The following is a 27,413-nucleotide window of genomic DNA, read 5'->3' on the forward strand; positions in this document are numbered from 1 at the left end:
ACAGCCATCCCTGGGTTGTTAAGGAAACTCATGTCTCAAAAAGTCTGGTCTCATGTCCTACTGAAAGTTTCATTGGAGAAAGGGAATAGCTCATCTAAAGATAATTACTTGAAGCCACTACTCCTGCACAGACCTTGCAAATCGAGCACACTGTTCAGAAGACGGAATGCAGGCTCCCCCTCCTCCCAAGGCAATAAAGGCCTAATCAGTTTAAGATAAATATTTAATGTTCTAAACATAGGCACTTAGACATGCATGCTTCGTCTCATATTTGCTCATAATAACGCTTGATTTTTAAGGCCAGTCCTTTACTTCTAAGGGAAAGACAAAGTTTGTTCCAACGTGGCAGCGGCGGGTGGGGGGGAGGGGGGGGCAGGTGTTGATCTTCAAAGACAAAAGTAAATGAATTCTATTTACCACATGTTGTTTTCTAAGGATTGTTTTGGATCAGCCAGAATTGCAACAACATGTTAGAGCAGCAAGCTAAAGGAAATCAGGCAGCCGTCTCAGAATCTGAACAGCCAGGATCAACCCTGACATCAAGAATCATGTTCAAGGGAACCACAACTCACAGCAATCACCCACCGACACGATCATTGGAGTCAGCTCCCTAAAAGATGGATTTGCTAGCACCCGAAAGAGAGTGAAGGAAAAGCAGGATTTCAAAGCTGTTTGAAATGCCCTGGCCAGGATCACCCGGCTCCGATCCCCCAGCCCATCGTGATCTGAGTAGCCCGGAAATCAAGAGACTCAGCCTTTGCGGGCATAAGTCGCTTGTCACTCCCGGTGCCTCCCGCCCCCCACCCCCACTGATTCCAGACAACCTGAATATCCTTCCCGCAAAGCACTTAGAAGCAAATACTCATTACCCTGGTTGCGGCACATGGAGAATACAGGCACATTTTGCTGCCGGAGCAGCCCATTTTCCAGCTTCTGTCTCCAACTCCCCCCACCCCCTGCACCGTCCAAGAAGTGCACAGGTGGCTGCACCACCCACCAGTGGCTCTGTCGACATTCAAAGCTTTACCAGGAGGCGCGCCATTGGCCCTGGGCAGCCGCCCTGCCCGTCCTGCAGGTTACCGTAAGCCTCAGACTCGGCTCTCCCTACAGAAGCTGAGACTGCAGCTTCTGCCTTTGGCACAGGCAGCCTGTGATTACTTAAAGCCACAGACCTTCATTTATGAAAAATGAGAGCCAGACATTAGCCTGATCGATGGCCACTTACTTAAGTATCAGCTGGTATGGTGGGAAGAAAAACGGGACCCTCTCGGCATGGATAATGGCGTTATTTTTAGATTTGTGAGCCTTTTTACTCTGCTCTCTAATTGAGGTCAGTGGATGATCATGCTTACTAATAGAAAAGGGAAACTTGCTCTTTAAAACCCATAGACTAAATGAGGTTATGAACTATGTGAAGGGCAGTGAAAGGGGGTGTGTGCTGTGAATTAGAATTTTAAATGACATTTGTGAAATGAATGATATTTCCCTCCAAATTGAATTTGAATGCTTACAACACTACCCATCAGAGGTTTTGAAACTCTGAAGTGATATGAGATTTTCTTTAAAAAGTCTGTGGAAAAGATACATTATGAAAAAAATGCACTGAATCTCAAAATGTGTTGCACCCATAAAAAAAAAAGGCTTTTAAATTCCATTTTCCAGACACACTTTACAGAACCTTGTATATTTTACAACTTTCACTTCATACTTGTTTCACTAAGCCAACGAAGTTAATTCTAAATATTAGCACTGTTCTGTGGACTCTTAACCATGACTGGAATTCAACAAATACTTTTTTCCATGGAGTAGATTTTGGCCTCCATGCTATCCCTAAAAGCTTGGTATTTAAATTCATAGTCTCACCATGTTCTGAAATCATAATCAGTTTAACTTTTAAAAATTAATGGGTGTACAACAAACTTGGGTAATTGGTTTTTTCAAGTAAAATTAGAATTTTGGGGGAAAATCAGCTTGTATGGGGAAAAAAGTACAAATATAGCATAATTTTCTTAATCTCATAAAAGTAAGTCAAAAGTTTGGTCATCTAGTTCAAGTAAGTATTGGCCGACTGCATTGCTAAAGTGACAAGGAAACCAGGAAATGGTTTTTTAGACACCTGCATTTGACACTGAAACCCAACAGTGAACTTGCTTAAAGTTCCCTTCCCAGGGCTGGCTCCATGGCACAGTAAGCTAAGCTTCTGCCTGCGGTGCCAGCATTTCATAAAGGTACCAGTTCATGTTCTGGTTGCTTCACTCCCAATGTAACTCCTTGCTAATGTACCTGGGAAAGTAGCAGGGGAGGACCCAAGAACTGGGCTCCTGGACCCATGTGGGAGACCCAGAAGAAGCTTCTGGCTTCAGGCAAGCCCAGCTCTAGCTGCTTAGGCCGCTTAGGGAATGAACCAGCAGATGGAAGGTCTGTCTGTCCATCTCTCTCTCTCTCTCGCTATTTCTCCTCTTCTGACTTTCAAATAAATAAAATCTCTAAATTTTTTAAAAAAATAGGACAAATGTGCCGTTTATAAGAGAGTTCTTCAAAAATATGATCCTTAGGAGAAATGCCCAACACATACACATAATACACACACTAAGTGCAAGCTTCTATCAACTGTCCCTGGTACCCTGCCCTTCCAATATACTTAGCATTTACTTACAGATGATCACCTAGACACTGATTCACTGGTTCTTTTCATTCAGCTTACCCTGGCTCAGTGTTTCTATCCTAGAAGACACTCTTTATAGATATCATGTTCATTTGATTCTCTTTGTACTGTAACATGCAGAAGCCCTCACAATATGAAAGCACAGAGGTGGGATTCTGGATAGAAAGATGCATTAATGCTCATGCATTAAATATATGAACTGCTCCAGGGAAATTGGATTCACCATAATTTAATTAGAAGTCCCTGGGATGAGGGCACTTACTGGCTGGCTGTCATCCCATCAGCATGCCTGGAGTTTCCTAGCTACTGCAGAGCATCATCAGGACAGGGAAGGTGCAGTAGAGAACCCTGTCACTCGGCTCAGATGTGTGCCACGCCTGCTCTCCTGCCTAGCCACCTACGGTGTGCATTTTTCAGTGTGGCTGCTTTTGTTGTAGCTGTTGTTCTGAGACAATTTTGCTTTCAGTAAATGCCTACTGGAATTTAAAATTCACCTTTGTTTAGGTGCAAGATAGGATTATATTCCACTTGCAAAAAAGGAAGGAAGGAAGGAAGGAAAAAGGAAAGAAAAGAAAAGAAAAGAAAAATCTGGAGGACTCAGAAGGATGCGTGGGAGGATGGGAGGCAGTGATCTGGGTCCTGTTTGGACATCCACCTGTTGGCCTTTTGTGTAGGCACAGGGACCACCACCACTGACACCGCTGTTCACTTTGGCTTTGTGGGCAGAGAACTGACTGCGGCAGCACCAATCAAGAGTTAGAACAAACTAAGACTAACATTAACATGTCCCTAAACAGCAAGTGTGAAGTCAATGTCTAGATGTTTCAGACATTCATTAGATCTTCTGCTATGTAATGAAAGAGGTGACCAAAGTGGAAAGGCTGCAGCCATTAAATACACTTGCAACAAAAGGATAAGTGATCATTCCAGAATCCCTTATATAGTCATATTTTCCCTATAATCTAATAATTCAAAACCATTTGGAAATTTTTGACAAGAAAGATATGTTCATGGGCCCAGTGTGGTAGCTTAGTGGCTAAAATCCCCACCTTGCATGTACCAGGATCCCATATGGGCACATGTTCATGTCTTGGCGGCTCTACTTCCCATCTAGCAACCTGCTTGTGGCCTGGGAAAACAGCTGAGGATGGCTCAAAGTCCTGGGTCCCTGAACCCACGTGGGAGACCCAGAGGAGACTCCTGGCTCCTGGCTTTAGGTCGGCTCAGCTCCGGTTTCACTTGGTGAGTGAACCAATGGATGGAAGATCTTTTTCTTTCTGTAAACATCTGCATTTCCAATAAAAATAAACAAATCTTAAAATATACACTCACGCATTTACATATCTATATATGTGTGTACTTACATACACATACACACACACACACACACACATATATAATAATGTATGTATTCAGAGCTGACATTAAGGCACAGTGGGTTAAACAGCTGCCTGCAATGCCAGCATCTTATATGAGCACCAGTTTGGATCCTGACTACTTTTATTTTTTAAGATTTATTTATTTTTATTGGAAAGTCAGATATACAGAGAGGAGGGGGGGAGATAAGAGGGAGGGAGGGAGGGAGAGGGAGAGAGAGAGAGAGAGAGAGAGAGAGAGAGAGAGAGAGAGAGAGAGAGGGAGGGAGGGAGGAAGATCTTCCATCCAATGGTTCACTCCCCAAGTGAGCCGCAATGGCCAGAGCTACACCAATCCAAAGCCAGAAACCTGTAGCCTCCTCCAGGTCTCTCACGCAGGTGCAGGGTCCCAAGGCTTTGGGCCGTCCTCAACTGCTTTCCCAGACCACAAGCAGGGAGCTGGATGGGATGTGGAGCTGCTGGGATTAGAACTGGCATCCACATGGGATCCTGGCACGTTCAAGGCAAGGACTTTAGCTGCTAGGCATTATACTGTGCTGGGTCCAACTGCTTCACTTTTGATCCAACTCCCTGTTAATGTGTCTACAAAAGCAGATCATGGTTCAAGTGCTTGGACTCTTGTATCCATGTGGGAGACCTGGATGACATTCTTAGTTCCTTGCTTTGACCTAGCCCAGCCCTGACCGAAATAGGCATTCAGAGAGTGAACCAGCAGATGGAAGATCTCTCCCTCTTTCTGTAACTCTGCATTCCCAACAATAAATCATACACTCACACACACAACATGCAATGTGTCTGTGTATATACATACTTTTATAATACCTATGGGAGTCCTAAAGAGTTAAAGGAATTTAATGCTTAACTCTTCCCCTGGTTACGTTTCCTTTCCAACTGTTTCACATTAGTATCCTGTACATATTAGGCAATCACTAAATATTTGCTGATTATAAAATAGAGACAGGAAGAACAAAGAACATTTATACAAGGTTTTATGTTCATTTTACATGGGGAGTCCACCCTCTCCAGTCACTTGTTCCTGCAGGTGTGCTGTGGTGGCATTGGAAGAACCCGCTGCAGATCCTGCTCTCACAGAGCCCCCTAACCTAAGAAGCAGGAGCTAAATGGACACCTACAACACAGAGAAGAGAATGAAAGTATCAGAGTAATCAACCTGGGAATCAGAAGGTGGACAGAACTTGGAGCTGGAAGGTTCAGGAAGGTCTTCATTAAAGAGGGAGTTTTTGAGCTCTAGTCAGTGGGCCACAGTTACATATGAATTAGGATCTAAATTTAGGTGTAAGGCAACATTCACATGCAGTGACAATATCCCTGAAATTCACTCTGGGTTTGCCACAATGTTGACTAACACACCATCTCTTGGTACATCCAACCTGAAGAATTTTTTCCGCTAGTGTTGGATCTACACCTTCTCCACTGAGTACCTGACAAAGCATTTGGCTTAAGTGGAGGGGTCAGGTGCTACGGGGGGAAAGTTGGGCACGGGGACTGCATGTAGCAAGCAATGCTTGTGCCTCAGGAGCACTCAGAGAGTAATGGGACACTGTATGAAGAACAGCCCTCAGGCTTTCATCCAGATGCTGTTTCTGGGTCTCTGCTCTTGAGGGGCACAGAAAGGCTGACAGCTTTAGTTAGCCTTTTTCCTTGGTTGTGCAGGCAGTGATGCGATCCTGCACTCAGACATCTGAACGCTCTGGCTGTAGAGGGAAAGCCAGAAGCCCAGTCACAGTATTTGAACAAAGAATAAACACTATAGAAGCTTCATGGGAAACCAAGTTCACAGTGTCCTGGGGTTAAGTCCTGGTCCTGCACTTGCTAGTGGCCAAGTCACTTAGTGACAGTCTGCTTCAATGTTTGCATTGGTGAACTCCAATTCACTGTGGTTTTGGTGAGGATTTACTGGGATAAATAAGAGTTCCTAGTATTCAATCAACAACAAATTCTTCTCCTCCTTCTCCCAAACATACAAGTGAGCACCTGGGACTCAGAGAAACACTACGAAGAGCAGTTGGCGATGATTCAGAGACCCTGATGATTCCAGTTACAAACCATTGCAAAGATGAACACGAGACAGCGCATCCACTGCTGGAAGCAGAGGAGTTCTGGGCTTTTACATTTTTTCCAGATTTGGGATCTTTGAAACTCAATTCTAAACAAGAAAATTCATGTAAGTTTCAAACATACCTTTTGCACCTAACCTAAAGGTGATTTAAGCAGGAATTTCAGTATGTTTGCACATGTAACAAATTTGCATGTGTGGTCTTTCCTACTGTACCCTCATGCTCATGCTGAAGAGGTTTGGGATTTTGGAACATTTTAGATGTTGCATTTTTAGGCTATGGATATTCAATTTATAATGTAAGTCATGAATGTAAACTTAAATTTCCCAGTAGTCAGATTTTTAAAAGCTTAAAAAAGAACTCCAGGGGCCCAGCACAGGGGACTAGTGGCTAAAAGTCCTCACCTTGAACGTGCCAGGATCCCATATGGGCACCAGTTCTAATCCTGGCAGTCCTGCTTCCCATCCGCTTCCTGCTTGTGGCCTGGGAAAGCAGTTGAGGATGGCCCAAAGCCTTGGGACCCTGCACCTGCATGGGAGACCCGGAGGAGGCTACAGGTTCCTAACTTTGGATTGGTGTAGCACTGGCCATTGCAGTCACTTAAGGTGTGAATCATCGGACGGAAGATATTTCTGTCTCTCCTCATCTCTCTCTATATATGTATCTGACTTTGTAATAAAAATAAATATTTAAAAAAGCAACTAATATACTTAATGCAAATATTGAGACCTTTTATACTTCTTTTTGATGTTAAGTATTTCAGATTCAAGTGTTCTACACTTGCCATACACCTAAATTCAGCCTAATTGCATCTGAATTTGCAAAAGGGCCATAAACTAGTGGCTACTGTACTGGACAGTGCAGCTGCAGACAGCGGAAACCAACAGAGGACTGAATCAGCAGTTGCAGAGTCTTTGTAAGAACAGAGCTGTTAGCAAGGCATGGGAGGGATACAGAGAACAGAGAGTAAGCCTACAGCGGCTTAAGCAGCAGCTTTAGCAATCTAGTGGGCAGGTAACCAGGGGCTGAAAGAAGATGGTACTAGTAGAGATGGCAAAGACAGGCTGGAAGGGAAAATCACTGGGGCTGAGAGTTCATGGGGCTCCGTGACTGATTCCAGCAGGAACGGAAGATCACTAAAGATGGGGCCGCGAGTCTGCAGACAATAAAACAGGAGTTGATCAATCTCTAAGAAACCTAACTGTTCACCACATTACGTGGTTTCTAATTTAGCTTACATGCTTCCATAAACCAACTCTAGAGCTTCTTTTTCACCTATTAAAGAGAAACAGTACCCAACAACTATATCCATTTTACCCTCCAATTTTCATTCGCTTACTCTCTGTGACACTCACTCTCTCACACACACACACACCCCATTCGTCCATCCATCACACATGAATGGACAATCTCCAGTCTGTTAGTCCCCCAAAGTCACAGACCCAAGACTTGGTTACTTCTGTCTGCCCTCCCTAAATAAGCAGCTGTGCTGCAGTGGCCTCAGTATGCAGTCATACATTTGCTGAACTGAACTAAAGAACAAGGTTTTCCTCCTCCAGATGCCATGTATGCTATCTTATAAACTGCACTTTAAAAACTTTCAAGAAGAAGATATTTAACCTAATGCTTATGACAACCCCCATCCTCCCAGAGCCTGGGTTTGATTCCTGGCCAGGGCTTTTGACTTCAGCAATCCGGCCGCAGACCATGGGAGGCAGGGGCCATGGCTTACATAACTGGATTCCTGTCCCCACCCACCCCCCATGTGGGACAGCAGGACTGGGCTCCCTGCTCCCAGCTTCAGCCCCTGACCAGCCTGAGCTGTTCAGGACGTCTGGGAAGTGAATCAATGACTGGGAGTTCTGTCTCACAAATAAAGTAAAAAAAATAAAATAAAATCTGAGGCACTCCGGTTATAGTCTCAAAGCAGATTTCCCAAGACAACACAGTTTTTGTCACTATGTCAGTGGCATATGCTCATGAACACTTATTTTTCTCAATGAATTTTAACTAGTTCTTGAATTAACATCTGTGGGAACGACCAGGGAAAGCTGGGGAAACCACCAGATTGTGTTTTGGTTTTGTTGCGCCAATGACAACTTGAGGAATGGATGCAAATTCTGAATCATCTCCAGAGAACATTCTGGAGTTAGCACTGAAGTGTCCGACGAGTCATAAATACAATCAACCTCATTTTTCAAAGTCCTAAATTGAATGTTACACGGACAGCAACATATACTTAGATAAAAATTCAAGTGGAAAAAATATGTTAATGCAAACATAGGTTGGAAGTTTAGAGAAGCACAATAGCCAATTATCTTTTTGGTGCTGGCATCCAATCAAGAGACACAGGGGAGAAAAGCAAGTAGAGCTGTCCCTCAGGGTGCAGGACGGCAGGACCCAGGACACCTGCAAACACCAAGATCTGAGGACACTCCAGGCTCTCACATGCAATGACATCTGATGATTACATGCAATACCTGGTATAATATGAATTCTATGTCAACAATTGCTGTACTGAATTCAGAGAATGACAAAACTGACTACAGGTGCAGTTTGGTTCCTGCCCCCCACCCACCACAAGTTCACTGTATTCATTTGAGAGCCAGAGAGAAGAGCAGAGACAGGCAGGCAAAAAGAACTCCTGATCACTGGTTCATTGCCCCAAGTACCCCTAACGGCCTGCAAGCCGGGAGCCATGGGATCAATCCGGGTTTCCCATGCAGAGGGCAGAATCCAATCTCCTGAGTCATTGTAGCTGCTTCCCAGAGTCCGCGTTAACAGGAACGTGGGATCAGGGAGCCAGAGTCAGATCCAGACATAAAATGCACATGCTCTCATATGGGACACAGGCCATTTTCGTGGCTAAATGCCCACTCTTCAAAAATTTCCCATCTGTGATTAGCTGAATCCTCAGTTGCAACACCTCCCCACATAGTAACACTAGCTTCATGAAGTAAATGTTTCTAGCGACCAACTCCAGTATAGAGTTGACAAATGTTAACTGGATGAATATACCTGATCTTCTCAATGACTTGAAAATGTTCACAACAGTGAGGCCACGGTCCCACCCCTCCTCCCAGGTCTCCCTACCCCTCAACTAAGCAAGAGATAATGAGAAGGTGCAGGGCCTTACCTCAGACAGGAAGTGCTGGATCACAACCGTCAGGGCTTCCAACTTGACATTGCCTCGGGACAGAAGCTGCCTGAGCTGCAGGATCAATCCACTCTGGTTTTCGCATTTTGTTTTATACTGTGCCAATTCGAGTGTTCTTTCAGAGGAAAGCACATCTGGAGATGTCTGCGTCTGGATGCATAAACTCCGGGAGTTTTTCTGCCTGCTCTTTTCAACTGCAAGAAGAATCAAAATAGGCACCAAGATAGGCTATGTTAATTTTTATCCTCACTACCGCATGGGTTCTGAAACTGAAGAAACCCATTTAAGTCATGTCATGTTTACATACGGATCACATCTGGATGAGGACAGGAATTAATGAAAGACCTGTATGCTTGGAATCCATCCATGGACCGCAGCTTTAGTTCTGACTTGAAAAGGATGTGGAGCTGAGAATCATGAACATGAAGCAGACGGACTTAGCAACCCAGAAATGGGAAACATGTGCAAAGTGATGTCAATTTATAGCTTTGAACTTCTCAAGTTAACTTGGTAGAGAAAGCGGACTGTGACCAACAACCTGGCTGTTCCCACTGTGTAGGCTGACAGAGAGCATGCATGCAATCCGATGTTAAATGCCTTTCCCTCCCCTGTACCCTTAGTGGGCTTCCTGCTGGCCCCCTGAACATTTCAAAGACTAGACTGCATACAACACATTTCTGACCACAGACCAGCATGAGCACTGAAATCCCACCCACGTTGTCCCCTCATCTCTAAGTCCATTGTTACACATACTGCCCCTCTTTGTCTATACTCTTTCATTTTCTGTCAAACACAAGCTTCCCTCAAGAGTACTAATGACTTCAATATTTTGAAAAAGCAAATGCTAATACCCTAAATCCATCTAAAATGCTGTGCTAAGTAGTTATTCACTTCCTATGCCCAGGGAATTACTCTATTTTAAGTGGGGGAAAAATGGCTCAGTTTTGGAGCCATTCCAATGTTTCGGTCACTTTAAATGGCCAACAGAATTAGAAAAACAGGAAACTGCTAAGCTGCTTGAAATAAACAGGCCAAATGATCAGAACAATTCTAAATCTAAAAGAGGGAGAAAAAAAAAAGAAAAACTCAAAATCACTTCCCTGTTCTGACAGGCACCTCAGTGATGGCCAGCTTTGTCAGCCCACCTTCCAGAATAGTTACAGTTCAGAGGGGAAGACATGCACTCCCTCCCACACATCTTCCATCTTCATCAGGGGAGCATATATTTTGCCCTCCACCCGGGGCTGGAAAAGCATGCTATGATTTCAATCTTCTGCTCCATATCCCATGTTCCCTCGGGACAAAACTGTACCACCAAGCAATGGCCCAGTTTGCACATCCTCTCCCTCATGTCTGGCCCAACTGAAGACCAGGATGCAAAACTCCACAGTGACGCTCAAAGCCCTAGGTCTGCTACATAGTGTGGATAAAGCGTGGGTCTTCTCCAAGCCTGGAGAGCTCCTTACTTACACCAAAGTGGCAAACCATGACTAAAACATCGTCCTTCCCTCCTGCAGAACCCCGTTGTTTTGATAATGCAGCTTGTATTTCGAAGCATAAAATGTTCCATTTACTAATCCCATTAACAGGACATCTTCTGATGTCAATGCACCAATTTAATCCAACACCTGACAATGAAATGCTAACTTCTACCCAGATAGATTTCTCCAGAAGATCCTCATTGCTATCACTCGTGTTCTAAGCTTCCTGTGATTCAGGTGAATGAAACTGACAGCTCCATCACAGCCACAGGGCTCCTGACCCAGAGAAGCTCCCTCCCTCGAAAGAATAGCTGCATCACACTCTCATCTTTGCTGTTTTTTTATAAAGTACTTGGGTCAAGAGGTACAGGCCCCAATTTCCAACTCAAGTCACTCAGACATATATATGCTCATCTCAAAAACCATGTGACTTTGTTTTATTCTTGGAAAGAGAGGGAGATGAGAGAGGGAGATATGAGAGAGAGAGAGAGAGAGAGAGAGAGAGAGAGAGAGAGAGAGAGAGAGAGAGAGAGAGAGAGAGAGAAAGAAAGAAAGAAAGAAAGAAAGAAAGAAAGAAAGAAAGAAAGAAAGAAAGAAAGAAAATAAATGAGCTACAGCTTATCTACTGGTTTACTCTGCAAATGCCTGCAACATCCTTTGGCCAAAGGCAGGAGCCCAGAACCCAATCTAGTTCTCCAACCTGGGCAACAGGGACCAAACTGCTTGAGGCATAACTACTCCCTTCTAGGAAACTGGATTTAGTGGGGCAGGGACTTGAACCCAGACACTCATATGGGATATTGATAACAACCAATGTTTGAGGGAAAGACTTGGCAGCACTTTACCGATTTTGGAGAGAAAGATCTCACAATTAAGAACAGACTAACTACTATCAACACATATTTGTGGCTCAGAACATACCTACCCTAACGCCAAACAAATCATAAACTGGCTGGGTCTGTGAGTTTTCTAGATGACTAAAAACAAGGGAGAGAAAAGAACTAAGAGGTTGCCTTGCATACTACAAAATACAAACCTAAGCCTAGAGTACAGTAACTATCATCGCCTAGTTTTGTGTCTAATCCTTGACTTATTCACTCCCTCAGCAATCTGTTATTCAGTCTACCATGATGGTATTACCCTGAGCAGGTACATCTGCCCCGGTGTCTTGGGAAGGCAGAGTGTGCTAGTCCACAGGGATGTACAGGCACACCAAGGGTCTCTGCTGCCAGGCTTTCTACCATCACCTCTCCCCATTTGACTCTCACATATCATCTGCTGTAGGAAGGTGAGTCACCGGGTGGCATGTGCTTCCCATTACATGACACTGAGAATAACACTTCTGGGGTAATGAAATGTAAGTGACAGAAGTTGATGAGGGGCTTCTGAACATGTACCAGCACTCTGGACAGACCGCCCATTCCCTTCTCTTGGCTTTAATTTAAACCCACGTAACTAAAGGCCCTAATAGGACACCTATGTCAAGTTCTCGAAGTCAGCATTGCTTCAGCAGCTGATGATGCATGTTTATCCTGTTGTATTCTGCAAAATGAAGCAATCACTGAAATAGGAATTATTGGGATGTGTAGGAGATCGCCCCTGGATCTCTGCCTGCTAGCTGGTATGCGTGACCCAGAGCCTAACTGCCAGCCTTGAGTGTTCTACATGTCCTATAACATGGTTGCAGGGTCTAGAGACAGACATGCCTTCTAGCCAACTACAGTGCCGTTAGTCTATATAAGCTTGCTCAATCACACTGTCTCTGGTCATTCTTGCTGATGAAGAACATCGTCGCCTCACCCCCTTGGTGGTTTCGGGGGCCTGCTGGCAGGAAACCCCCCGAGAGGGAAACATGTTTGCCAGTAAAAGACTAACCAGATGTGAAATAATGACCCAAATGACAAATGCCCATTCCACAAATGTCCATGGGATGTTTTCCTAACAGACTAATCCTTGTTCTCAGGGAACTGTCATACAGCAGAGCCAGAAATCCACCAGCAACAAGGGCAATACGATGTGAAAATTTTCTTTCACTGTGATGGGAAAATGGGCAAAGAAACACCTAGTCTGAAGGCAGCTAGGACAAAGCCCCCAGAACAGTTTGGATGGATGCCTGCCCATTTATCAGACAGGTAAGCTGATTCAAGGCATTCCAGGCAGGCAAAACCAGCCAATACATCAGCACAGGGCCACAAAGCTCCCAATGCCCAGGCACTGTAATGCACTAAGAGAAGCCAGAAATAAATTGGGTACAAGCAGGTGTGCCAGGCAGGGACTTGGGGACAAGAAAGATGTCTCAGAGTGCAAAAGAAGCAGAGAAGCCTGCAGAGTGACCCAGCAAAGGCCACTCTGGGGTCAGGGGCCATGAGAACAGGCCCGGAGAATGTATCAGCAGACTGAACAGGAATGTGGAGCCACGCTGACCAAGAGTTGGCCAGGATGAGCCATCGGTTTGCAGACAGGAAGTAAATGGCATACAGATAAATAGGTAAGTGTCAGGGCAAGTTGACGGTGGGTGTGTAGAGGAAACCATTAGGGCATTGTCTAACATTCCACCTTTTAAAAATGATCTATTTATTCACTTAAAGGTTATAGGGAGATAGAAATCGAACACAAGAGAGACATTCCATCTGCTGGTTCACTCCCAAGATGGCCATGACAGCCAGGGCTAGACCAGGCCAAAGTGAGGAGCTTCATCCAGGTCTCCCACGTGGGTTCAGAATCCAAGCACTTGTACCTTCCTATGCTGCTTTTTCCAGGAGCATTAGCAGGGAAAAGTGGATCAGAAGTGAAACAGCCAGGACATGAACTGGCAGCCAGATGGGATGTGAATGTTGTAGGCTGCAACTTTATCCACTACTCTGCAACACTGGCCCCCATACTCTGCTCCTAACTCTCCAATAAACTATTCTATAGTCACCTGCTTCTCAAATCTAATCTCTTTTGATGGTCAGCTATTTCCCATTGTTTGCAACACTGCCCCCAACATATGAGATCTCTCTCACACACACACACACACACACATACACAGAGGCTTTTCAGTAGTAGCCATGTTGACAACAATGCCATGGTAACCTGCACAATCTCACCAAGATACTTATAGCATTATGATTACTGTCAATAATTAGCTGACATAAAGCTATCTTGTGTTTCCTGTATCATTTGTTTGAAATAACCAACAGGAATCATAACTGGGACACATATAATGTTTTTCTAAGAAGACATGACATTTACTTACTATGAACCATTTCAAGCTCAGGCATAGCCTTTAAAGCTCTGAGATAAGCTAAGCCAACCCCATGTGGAGAGAGGACAGTACAGCACTCCAACATTTAAAATTTTACATTTCTGTAGCCATAGGATTTACTACAATGACTTGCAGTATATGCAAAAGGGCTCTGCACTTTTTTGTTCCATTTTAAAAGCAGATTAGAGAATAGAAGAAATATTTTTTGTTTGGGGTTTAAAATGTTTTAAAACTTTTCCTTAGGAAGAAAAGTCCAAACCTGTTGTTGAATCTTATTTACATACCTGACAAAACAAAAAAATAAGAGTAATTTTGATGGGTTTAAAATATACTACTAACTACAAAGAACATTTAATTAAAACATCACTGCATTCAGAAGTCATGTAAGAAGGTAGCCCTCTCTCTGTCACACGGCTTTCAAAATAACCAAGGGCACATCTTAATATGTTAGCTCTGGAGGTATGTTTCAAACTGGCCTTAAAGACACACCAGGGCACTTGGGGGAGGGTGGGTTAGTATGCAGTTTGGGGCACCCACATCCCATAACAGAGTTCTTGGGTTCAAGTTCTGATTCTGCTTCTGATTCAAGTTTCCTGTTAACATGCACTCCGTAATGGTTCAAGTAGTTGGGTCCCTGACACCCATGTGGAAGACAGCGTTGAACTCCCAGCCCAGCCCAGCCCAGACCAGCCTGGTTGTTGTACGCATTCCAGGAGTAAGGCAGCAGATAGGAGATGTCTGACTCTCAATGAGAAACAAAGAAAAACTACCATGAAGATATTACACAACAACAACAACAAACATCGCTACTGAGAGGATTTTAAATTAACATTAAAGAATAGAAATATTTCCACTGTAAACATGTACTAAAGAAAAATGTCATGAAGGATACGAATTTTCATGTCAAAAATCTGAATTTTTATTTCAACTTAGCCAGGTCTTTTCTTGGAATACAGTACAAGGGGGAGAATAAAATAAATATCCACCTAACTCCCAGACATTGGTGGGGATTGCTGGTAGCCACTGAGTCTGGCGGTGCCCTCCCCAGTTATGACTACATGAATTATGAAGTTTCTTTTCCTACAATGCTAACCACCAGCTACATAGGGACCTTTATTCTTGGCTCTCAACAAGCATTTTGATTTTGCAATTCTGTCAGGTACCAAAAACAAACAAACAAAAAACCCCTGCTTAATATCATACAATACAGAGATGTCATTTTACAATCAACACATGGCAGAACAGGGCACCTAAGACAGTCTCACTATTAGCAAACGGTTTCAAAACAAGAAAAATGTCCACAAGAGCCTTCTTGCAGTTACTGCCTCTATTGCATTTATTATTTTAGAGCTTTGTATGCTGTCTCTTCCTGCTATTAGGAAGTATTTATTTTTATTTATCTGAAAAAAGTCTGATCTTTATATGCGGTCACATTCCTCAAATGTCTGCAGTATCCAGGGCTGAACCAGGCAACTCCAGGAACCAAGAACTCCTCACAGGTTAGCACGTGGGTGCAGGGAGCCAGGTACTGGACTCGCATTGGCTGCCCCCCAGGATACATATCAACAGGCAGTTGGATCTGAAGCAGCACTGCCAGGATTCCATGCAGACACATCCACATGGGATTCAGCCATCCCAGGTGGTGACTCAGCCCACTGCTCCACAGTACCTGCTCCCTCTTCTCAGGCAATGTCACCACGCTGCCCATCAGGCCATGCTCTGGGGTTGGTGAACCACTGGTACCCACAGTGGATCTCGTACTTGCAGTCACATTGTAACCAAAGGTGTTTTTTTTTTTTTTTAATGGCAGTACTCACCATAAAGGAGCATGGCTGAATCATTGCACACTCAAATGCACCAGGTGTGTGAAAAATGCCTTATTATCATGTATTACAGAAAGTAAACTGCTTTCACACAGAAATTAAAAATGGGTCAGAATATTGGCCTGCAGGAGCATTTACAATACAAGGGTATTGCAAAAAGTTCCTGGAATTAACATACAAGTTTTTTTTTTAGTGTGAAAGATTTTGAAATCTATGCATACAGGGAATCTTCAAAAAGTTCATAAAATGGACATTATAAGAATACTATATGGATTCTTATAATGGGTATTATAAGAATAATGGATATAAGAATATAAGATTTCAAAAACCTTTACCCCAAAATATACTTATATTTTACTTCTCTTTTTCTGTGAACTTTTGACATCTCTTCATTCAGACAGAAAATAAGAGAACAACATTACTCTTACAACGCTGATCACATGAAAGCAGGGTGCCTTGAACTAAGACCACCAGCGAGCAGCAGAAGTCCACCCAAGTCAAAATCCAAAGGTTTGTTCTCCCAGAGCTATCTAAATGATGGTGGTGATTTAAAAAAAAAATAATCTGTTAAACAATCCAAAGGGTTGTCTCAGAAAAATTCTAAAACACCATCTATAACAACTTCTGTCTTTCTACCTAGCAAATAATGCGCATATACTAGTAGAACATGTTCAGCATCTTGAGCTGTGGTTATGCAACAAGGTGGAGGAATCCACCATGGTGGGAGGGTTTGGGGAGGGGTGGGGAGAACCCAAGTACCTATGAAACTGTGTCACATAATACAATGTAATTAATGAAGTAAAATAATAAATAATTAAAAGAAAAAAAAAAGAACATGTTCAGCATCAAACATAATTTAGAGCTAACAGAGCAGTGTAACAAACGCTATCTTGGGTTTAGCGTTAAGCTGGTATCAACCAAAACTCAACTAACTGGAATATTTCCGGTGTTCTCAATCAGCGAGTATTTAATCTACGGATCCTGTCACATCCTTCCTGTGTCTCCCGAGGGTAAACACTACTGTGCTTCCCATTCCAAATCCACTCCAAATTATCATTTACAGAGCACGTTCCATTTCTGAGCAAAAACAAACACATTAGAACACAAGCGAGTGCAGTAACACAACTTAAGCTAGCAGAAATAGACAGCAGATTGCTGGTCATCTCTTTCAAATCTAGCTTATAAAAAGTCCTCAAAACATAACCTATGACAAATTAAAATACTTCCTGTGTTTTCTCAAGTAGAATGCTTTAGGACCCAACACGATGGCTCAATTGACTAATTTCCTACTTGCAAGCCCCTCAGGAACCCCATTCAGGTGCTGGTTCATGTCCTGGCAGCCCCACTTCCCATCCAGCTCTTGCGTGTGGCCTGGGAAAGCAGTCAAGGACAGCCCAGAGCCTTGGGACCCTGCACCCATGTGGGAGATCTGGAAGAAGCTCCCGGCTTTGGATCAGCTCAGCTCTGGCCGTTTGGGGAATGAACCAGCAGACGGAAGGTCTTTCTACCTCTCCTTCTCTATGTCTGCCTTTCCAATAAAAAATAATTGTTCTTAAAAAGTACAAACACTCTGGGAGAAGTGTGTTAGTTGGTTAGGCACCTGAGCCCCTCACAAGCAAACAAACAAAATGCTTCCAACTATGACAGGGCAGCCTTTCTCATCAGAGCAAAACTGTTGCAGGAATATGGCTACAGTGTCTCTCCACCTCTCTCCCTCTGCTCTAACTCTGCCTTTCAAATCAATAAAATAAATCTTTCAAAAAAAAAAAAAAAGAGATGCCTATAGCCACAGGAGGTTGATATCAAGTCACAACAAAATATTTTGAGGCGAATACCATTCATAACATTAGTTCTTAGTAAATGTTTATTGATATGACCAGAGCTGAAAAAGGCTCAAGAATGCTTTCAAGGGAGTTGAAAAGAAGAATCAGCATCCACGGTATGGTAACAAAGAGCTGCTGGAACGTAACATCATTCACAATATTCTTGAACTTGTCCTTTTGCACCTTATAAATAATTGAATCATATTGTGACATACAATTTAAATATAGTTCTATGAAAGCTTTCAAAAATGGTTCCCATGAGTTTTGTATATTGCCATATGAAAGAAAAATAAGTGGAAGTTTATTTGTTGACACCTTAGTGGTACATGAATACCAAGTCCATCACACAGATACTATTAAATACACGGGACCAGTGCTGTGGCGCAGTGGCATGGCCACCAAATACAGTGCTGACATCAAGGGCACCATTTGAGGCCTGTTTGACTGCTCTACTTCCCATCCAATTCACTGCTATTGCACCTGAGAAAGCAGTAGAGGATGGCCCAAGTCCTTGGACCCCTGTCACCCACACGGGATATGCAAAAGACGTTCGTGGCTTCAACCTGGCCCAGATTCAGTCAAGACAGCCACTTGGGGAGTGAACCAGTGGGAAGAAGCTCTTTCTCCCCTTTCCTCTATCTCTACCTTTCACATAAGTGAATAAGCTCTTTTTAACAAAAGTCAAAAGACATCTAACGTTAAGAATACGCCTTCCTGGGTCCGGCGCGGTGGCCTAGTAGCTAAAGTCCTCGTATTAAACATGCCATGATCCCATACTGGCACCAGTTCTAATCCCAGTGGCCTCAATTCCCATCCAGCTCCCTGCCTGTGGCCTGAGAAAGCAGTCGAGCATGGCCCAAAGCCTTGGGTTCCTGCACCTGCATTGGAGTCCTGGAGGAAGTTCCTGGCTCCTGGCTTTGGACTGGCTCAGCTCCGGCCGTTGCGGCCACTTGGGGAGTGAATCATGGATGGAAGATCTTCCTCTCTGTCTTTCCTCCTCTGTATATCTGGCTTTTCAATAAAAAGAAATCTTAAAAAGAAAAAAATAACATGCCTTCTCCATGTATTTTAGAACACAAATTCATTTAAGAGAATAAGACTTGTATCAAAACAAAACATTTTGAAAGTTTGGTTGGGATATCTAAAAAACAGATTATCACCACCACAGATCATTCATATTAGGACAGAGAAGAAAACAGCCAGGCCTACTGTACAACTCAACTGAAGGAATACACTTCTCTCAGCAACAAGCAGTCGACATCAGCTTCTGAGTAATGACTACGTGGCCTTCCTCATTGCAGGCACCAGGACCAGGCCCTACTCCCTTACACCTGCTTGTTATCTGCACGCTAACAGTCAGGTGCTCGATTTCCCAGCATCCCTTGCAGAAGAGGTGCCGTGTCACTAAGGCTCAGGCCATAAGCTTAAGTGATTTGGCAGGATACATTTTCAGCTTTTTCCTTCTTCCTGGAGCAGCCTCTGTGACCACAAGGAAAGGGCCAAGGGGACAGCCAAGACCACAACCCCGACATTGTTGAGCCACTGAGTGACTGCACATCTGTGGCTTCTCACATGGGATAGAGGAGCTGTGGCTTGGCTAAGCCTTCTGCTATTTGCAGTTTGACAGTCTCAACAGTGAATACCAGATAAAAGAACTTAAGTAGATGAGTTTTTCTTTAATTAGCCAAGTGGATTAACATCCCATCTGACTCTCGCTGCACACTCAGTTGAGTTGCTGTTTGATGCTACTTCAGTAACCGAACATCTTCTAACATCTTGCCCTTCTTGGAGGCAAAATTTGTCCACATCGCTGCTTTGGGCTACAGTGATTAGTTTTTATCCTCACTAATTCAGAAGAACTCTTAGTGTGTTTAATTGCATTTACTTGTTGAAGTTCGGATGGTGCTATTCAAGTCAATGAACACTGGCATTTCCCACTTATTTTAAAAAGCTGATTTTTTTTAAGTGGCCAGGAGCATTTTTATTTACAACATTATTTTCCCTCTTCTGACTCATCCAATTGGAACTAACAGGTAAAGGTAATAAACAGACTGAGCTTTCTATCTTGGCAAGGAAGAGTGTTGTTGCAGGTGGGCAAGCACGCTTTGTAATTTACTAGAGGATTGCTCCCTCACCCAGAGGTCTTAATCTACATCTGACATCTTGCAACAACATGCAAAACAAGTGCATTCTTGCCTGGATCCAGCAGCACATTTTGACAGTGGGTGTCACTGAATGACAATATGCCTGATGCACGGTGTATATTGCTATGAAACTGTCCAGGTTTTGCATGTAAGAACCATTTTAAATGCTTCCACTTCATAATGCCTAAATCCAGGTCTTGGCAGGAGTGGAACCAAGCGGGGCTTCCCAAGGGTGGGGCCCTGGTGGCTGGCAACCACGTGGGTATGAGCACAGCAGGGTGGGTAATGGTTCCAATGGTCGCTGAGGTTTGAGGACAGATAAGGGAGGGAGTGGTGTCGCGAAGATGAACAGTTAAGGTGGGAGCATTACCTGGATTTAGGAGGTCAGGATGTGAGTGTGTGTTAGGAGGACTTCTCAGATAAAACAAGACAGCCAGGGTGCCCTCATGACGGAACCAAAACGCCCACAGCTCTTGAGCTAAGGGGACTCTGGGAGCTCACCAGATCCCAGCACTTAGCTCCACCGCCTGGGAAGGGCAGGTGACTGAGGCGGATCCCTGCAGGACCAAGGCTGTGACTCACTCCAGGCATCCTTCCCTGAGGACGCCAACACTGCTTACTACGTGCTTAGATAAGAGCAAGTGCCATGGCTTCAGCATGTATCTTACTGGAGGATCTCTCATAGCTTAAAGTCACAACAGCTCACAAATAGGGCTTGCTGGAGAGGAACTGTATTCTTTACAAAGTGTTAAAATACTTCTCTCCCTCACCAAACCACACACACACACACACACACACACACACACCTCTTTCCATCACCATTACTCTCAGGGCATAAAAGAATGAGAGCAAAATTCAGAGCTGGAAAAATCTCAGCCAAGGATTCTCCACAGAGCTCTCAGAGGCCAGCCCCACCTCTGCCATCTACTGTGTGGCCTTGTGCACAAGTGAATCCACTTGTCTGGGCCTCGGGCATCCTGGCATAAAACCAGACAGCCCAGACTCCTCGCTAGGGCTAAACCTTATGACTCCAAGTGCATTTTGAAAAATATTTTTATGTAGAGAAGACACAAGGTGCCTAAAACATCACTATTAACTAAATCCTGGCACTTCAAGCCTCTGTCTCTTGCTTAAACCTCCTTCCAAAGCTCTCTGGTTCACAAAATGACTAATATAAACAACCTAAAATACCAACCCAGAGAAGACTGGTTAAATAAATCACACCTCATCCAACAACAGAACTGAGACGAATGCAAGAAGCGTGCATTAAATCATGGAAAAATCCAAGAAATAGCAACTTTAAAGGGTATAACACATGAGGTCGTATGTAACTGTGCAAAAGATCACGAGGCTAGCCAAGCTACCAGGAGCACGGCTGCCTCCCCTGGGAGGCGTGGAGGCTGGGAAGGCGGGGACCTGGTTAGAAATTGGCTCCCATCGGCAACCTTCTGCACCGAGCTCTTCTCTTCCGTTGGGGGTGCGGCTCATCATTCAACTTAAAAATACCACCTAGTTCAAAGTAAAAGCTATGTGGAGCTATTTGAGATCCTACAAATCATTGCAAAAAATAGAGCAGCCTTTGCTTTTTTTTTTTTTTAAGGCGGGAGGAATGACAGCATTAGGACGAGGAGCAGGGAGGATGGCCATCTCCACCTCCTAGCTCGTCTCCTGCGTCCTCAGCTGTCAGCGAAGAGGCAGAACTCAACAACAGGTCAAGGGAAGCAATGCTGCAGAAAGGGGCCAGGCAGCCCATGAGATGCCGGGGAAGACCACAACAGTCAGCTGATAAGAGCCCCCAGGGACAAAGGTGAGCAAGAGGGAGAAGGACTCCAAGGATCAGCGAGAGCATCGTCACCTTGAGTGACCCCGTAACTGTAAGCACTGATGGCCATAGCCAAAGGTCCCAGAAGCCTGGCTTTTGCTGCACGAAATCCAGCTATTCCACCCAGGTTGTAAATGATAAGCATCATCACTAAGAGCAAGCACTGAGGACAACCAAATAAACATCCTGGGAGCAGGGGTTCTATGATCAGGAACATTTCCATCCTGAGGACTAGAAAGGTGGCTATGGATGCGGGTCCAGATCAGCTCTCCAGCAAGCACGAGGGCACTTTATTTCCTAAGTGCTGAGAACACAGGAAATCTTTAGGTGGGTGAAAACAACCCAGCATCACCTCCATGAAACAAGATCGAAGCACCGGCTTCTTACCTCCTCTCCCCAGAGAATGGGAAGCATTGCCCTCAGGCAATCCTGTCCCTGTTCAAAAGGCAGCAGAGACAAACACAGAATTTAACAGGTGGTGATTTATACAAATCTGGCTGATGACCAAGAAATGAACTTAGGATACACCACGGTAATGACCGTACTCTGCACAAACACACACACAGCACGCACCTGCCTGCAAACAGCCACAGCACCACACGCCCGTGTGCAGAGACACTGGAGGAAACTACTGGGTTTCCTAAAGGGAGCCTGGGTCTTCCACTAAAGCTGGCCGTATTTTCCCGGTTATCCATCTGTCTTACAAAGCTGCTGAAAAACACCTGCATGTTCAACCGGATGCCACCCCCGACCCCTGTGCCACACCAAACACAGATCCACACCTGACAAACCTGAGTGGAAGGTAACGGCGCTTTTCCTAAACCCCGAGGGAAGGCGCAGGTTTCGAAGCAGTCCTTTGGCAGTCAGCCGGACATGAATGGTGGACAGGGAGAACTTGGGAGACAACAGCATGTCTTCGGAACAGGTGAACAGGTCTCGCAGCTGCCACAATTTCCCGGGACCATTACATGCTGCCTCCTCCACAGGGCGCTCCTCAGGGACCAAGCAGCACAAGCCCCAGGGCTGAGCCTAGTGCCTTTGGCTGTCAGTGGGTGCTCAGATGTTTCCAAGACAACGTCCTCCCTTCGAATAAAACCTCCTATTAGCAAACCCAGAAGCCGCCAGGCTTGGGATTACAGCACACTGTACATGCTTCTGGGGTTGTTATGGTTTCCAGCAGGGATGGGAAAGGGGAGGAGACAGTGGGTGGTCTCAAGAGCTTTATATAACCACCAATAATGTGACAGATCCTGGGAGGGCTTAGAGGAGCCTGCAGGGGAATTAACCGCTTCCACTCCTAGGCTTACAGAGTCATCCAAAAGGAAAGCACATTCAACCAAGGCAAGGTATGTCCCGCAGTGAGACTTTGTAACTACTGACTCCCCCATGAATGACACAGTCTGTTGTAGCGGTGGTTTCCAGATATTTCACCTGTAAGTGCATTTTAAAACCTGATACTTTTGAAAATGTACAAAAACTACCCAAACCGGGGCTTCCAGCAACAAAATACAAAATGTTATCAACCTCAATGTTCAGTGTAATTTCGATTCTAAAATGTTGCCGCATGATGAAAGGTTTTCGAGCTGGACTTGAGGCCTGAGGACCTCGCTAGGAACCAGCAACTGAAGGTTAAGGCCATTTCTCCTCCTGGCACAGGCAGAATCTGACACACATGCAGTGTGTGCCCTTACAGTGCATGAACCCTGCATTTACACAACGCTGAACACCCTGCACAGAGACCTCAGACGAGGACTCCCCAGGTTGGGAGTGGTTTCTGAGCAATATTTTTTTTTAAAGATTTATTTTATTTTTATTACAAAGTCAGATATACAGAGAGGAGGAGAGATAGAGAGGAAGTGGAGCCGCCGGGATTAGAACCAGCGACCATATGGGATCCTGGCGCATTCAAGGCGAGGACCTTAGCCACTAGGCCACGCCACCAGGCCCTCTGAGCAATATTTTACTGGGGTGTATAGAAGTACCCCCAAACAGGCTGCCAAACCCCAAAGAATGTGAAGGATAAAGGCCAAAAGAAAATGAACGTTGGTGATGCGCGCACTTAACCCTAACCAGTACTCGTACAACAGGAGGAGCCTGAACTCAGCATGTCAAGTTTTGTCTCAATGCCAAGAAGTAAAGCTTGGAAGGAAATGCTCAAGTTATTAACCATGCATAGCCCAGCTGCTGCTGTTTAAGTAACAGAAGGGCGATTCTTTGGGAAATCCTCCCCTGGGCACAAAGACGTGAGTGACCACCTCTCCCTGTCCACACAGCCCCGGCAGCTGTGTCCACAGCTGCAGTGTGAGCAATGCTGTGAGCTGGTCAGCGCTGTTGTAAGACATGGCTTGCTCACTCACAAATGAGGAACCTGCTAGACACGTCACACTTATGGCAGCAGAAGCACCAATAACCAAAGGATTACAACTGACCAAAACCATGTCTATGCACTGCCCTTTTCCTTAATGATGGCTTATTATTAACACCATTGCCCCCAAGACTCTGAAGATTAAAAAAAAAAAAAATCTGACTTCTTCCTCCACCTCCCAAAACCTTGTGAAAAACAGAATCTCAACAGCATCAAAGTGACAAACCACTGAGTCAAATGATATCACTAAAAATAAACATGCCACCACTCTGTATAGAAGGGTTTTTTGGATGTTAAGTCATAATAAGCTACAAATTATTCTTGTTTAAAGGAAACTCCTATAGCCTGGGTGACCCAAAAGAAATTAGCATCTAGTCACCAATTAATCATTCATTAAAATGTGTACTTGAACTACACTATGCTATATATAAGTAAATGTTGCTAACAGCAGAGCAACAAACTATGAAGAAAAAGAAATAGTGACAATGAGAACTGGGTTCTTATTTTTACAGTGAAGTACAGCAGGCCAGAAACAGAAATCTAGGGATTGATCAAGTTGGGTTTCCATTCTTTCCAATGCAGAGTGTGCCCCCTGGTGGCCATCTGGCACAAGTGCACAAAAGCAGAAGGACAGCGTTAGAATGGCTAAGCCACACACACTTAAATCTACTGTTCCAGGCGCTCTCACACACTTTCCATTTGTTTACTCATTTAAATGACAGATTACAGCAGTTAGTTTAAAGCTACTTTTATAATCTATGTACTTCTGGGTGAGTAAAGAGAAAATAATGGGTTCAAAGAACTGATTCTTGTTCAGCTTTCGTCGTTTGAAAACAATCTAGTTTCTGAAATCATATTAAATATAAAAAAATCTAAAAATAGGAAAGGTATCAGCCTTTTCTATGTTTCAAGGACTTAATTTCAGAATACATGGGAAGGCTACCAAGGATACCTGGGGAAAATGTCAGCAAATTCTTGTTGCTAAGGTAGTTTACAGTGATAAAAACTAGGAAAGGCTGGTGCAGTGGCTCAACAAGCTAACTGGCCACCTGCAGTATGAGCACCCCATAAAGGTGCTGGTTCTAGTCCCAGTTGTCCCACTTCCAATCCAACTCCCTGGTTAAGGCCTCGGAAAGCAGCAGAGAATGGCTCAAGTCCTTGGGAGCCTGCACCCATGTGGGAGACCCAGAAGCAGCTCCCAGCTTTGACTCCGCTCAGCTCCGGCTGTTGCAGCCATTTGAAGAATGAACCAGCAGATGGAAGATCTAAATTCTCAAAAAGCAGCTAATAAATCAAGCAATTGCTTTCCTAGAGTCCATCTGAGCAATGGGATTCCTAGGCAGCCTGCTCTGTTGCAAGCCACAGACGTACTCAGCAGTGTATACGATGACCCAGGGCATGGCCAATCCAACCACCTGCCGGGACCCTTATGAACAAAGACAGAATGACAGAGACAAAAGAAACTGAGTTATCTTCCATTGACTGGTTCATTCCCAGAACAGCCGGGGCTGGTGGGGCCGAAGTCAGGAGCCCAGAACCCCCAAGGGTGTAAGGCGGATCAGGCACCTGGGCCATCTCCTGCTCCTTTCCCAGGCACATCAGCAGAGAGTTGGGGTGGAAGCAGAGCAGCTGGGACTTGAACTGTGCTCTGACATGGGATGCTGGCACTGAAGGCGGCAGTTTAACACACTGGTCCACCACACCAGTCCCATTGCACATACTTTGAGTGATGCGTTTGTTTTTCCACTGGCCATCCTACCCCACTTTGGGATACTTCATAAGCAATTACCTTGAGCATAATTTTTTAAATATCTGATTTTTGAAATGTATTTATTAATGTGGGAGGGAGGAAGGGAGACAGAAGGCTACCACCCACTGGTTTACGCCTTAAATGCCTACTGCCGCCAGGACTGGACCACAGCTTATGTCGAGAGCCAGAACATCACCCAGGTCTCCCTGGCAGGTGCAGAAACACAAGCAACTGAGGCACTATGACTGCCTCCCAGGGTGTGCGTGAGCCAGGCCCAGGAGTCAGCTCCAAGCATCAAAGCCAACAAGCCCCATATGGGATCTGCGGGACATCTTAAACCCACAGGCTGAATGCTGGACACCACTTAGCTTTATCACTGTGGCGAGCACTCCTCCGGCATGCACAGCCTCCTTTCTTGTCCCCTGCTGTCCTTGCTGGTCTTCATGTTCTCACCAAGCAAATCATGACTTTGCAACCTAGCAGCTTTTACTCATCCCAATCCTTCCTCATCTCCAACACCCAAGGTCTGAGTCACAGCACAACATCCGAGTTAATACTTGGGAAATACTTCTTACATGCTTCTTAGCTCTCCACATCACATGGCTTTCCTATCTGTCCCTTTTTTTTTTTTTTTTTGGTGTATAAACTCATACACATATAAAACTCACGAAGTTTTAACCTGAGATTTACTTTCTCAAAAGTATGTCATCTGGTGAACTACATGCTTGGAGCTGTACAATAACCTCTAGAACCTCTTCATCTTGCCTAACTTTGTACCTGTTTAAAACAAACTCGCCACTTCCTGGCAACCACCCTCCCATCCCCAGCAACCACTCTACTCTCAGCTTCTACAATTTTGAGTATTTCAAATGGGCACGTCAGTGGGATGACCTGTGTCAGGCTCACTGCACCTAACAGAACACCCTCGAGGGTCACTCACATTGTGGCATGCAGCAGGATTTAAAAATATATCCCACAGTATGTGAAAATCACATTTTCTTTGTCCTTTCATCCACTAATTGACATTTCGGTTATTCCCACATCCTGGCTGTTGAGAATGGAAAACAAGGCAGTGTGCAAGAACCTGATGTCAATTCTGGCAAGTAATCCATTGCCATAAATGAGGTTTACAAATATTTTTCTCCCATGCCACAGACTACCTTTTTCAAGCTATTGGCTGTTTCCTTGGCTCTACAGAAGATTTTAGGTTTAAGAAAATCCCACTTTATTTCTGCTTTTCTTTGTGCTTTAAGGTGTCATATCAATCAAGCAGCACCTGGACTAGCATCAGGAAGCTCTCCTCCACGCTTTCTTCCAGAAGTGTCACCATTTCAGGGCTTGTATTTTAGTATTTCCATGTAGGTTCTTGTTTAACATCCAGTTTCGTTCTTCCGCTCATAGATTTTCCAATACCATTTACCCAAGCGAGTCCCCTTACTATTCTGCATGGCACCCCTGCAGGAGGCCTGCAGACAGACTGTGTGGGCATTTACTCCCAAGCTGCAGACAGACTGTGTGGGCATCTACTCCCAAGCTGCTCCGGTCCTCTCTTCTAGGTATGTCTACCTTTGCCGGTCCCACAGCGTGTTTTAACTGTCCTAGCATCTGAAGGCAGGAATCCTCATGGCTCCAGATTTGTTCTCCTTTCTCTGGACTGCTTGGTACTTTTGGAATCCTTTGTG

At 44.6% G+C, this 27,413-nt stretch overlaps 1 protein-coding gene across 5 annotated transcripts in view; it reads right to left on the minus strand.

The window, feature by feature from the left end:
* Positions 1 to 27,413, minus strand: part of MTUS1 (microtubule associated scaffold protein 1) — a 152,055-nt gene that overhangs the window by 27,012 nt on the left and 97,630 nt on the right. For 3 of the 5 annotated variants that reach the window (XR_009246265.1, XR_009246266.1, XM_004597821.4), the window contains exon 7: positions 9,256 to 9,470. Coding sequence is in view for 3 of the 5 variants with exons in the window: in XM_004597821.4 (XP_004597878.2) it covers positions 9,256 to 9,470 (215 nt within the window). In the remaining 2 variants the exon portion in view is untranslated. Of the gene's footprint in view, positions 1 to 869; positions 1,003 to 9,255; positions 9,471 to 22,407; positions 22,768 to 27,413 lie in introns of those variants that run through there. The other 2 variants (XM_004597824.4, XM_036496863.2) reach the window with 2 other exon arrangements.

The sequence above is a fragment of the Ochotona princeps genome, chromosome 11 (assembly GCF_030435755.1).
Source record: "Ochotona princeps isolate mOchPri1 chromosome 11, mOchPri1.hap1, whole genome shotgun sequence".
Lineage (NCBI taxonomy): Eukaryota > Metazoa > Chordata > Mammalia > Lagomorpha > Ochotonidae > Ochotona > Ochotona princeps.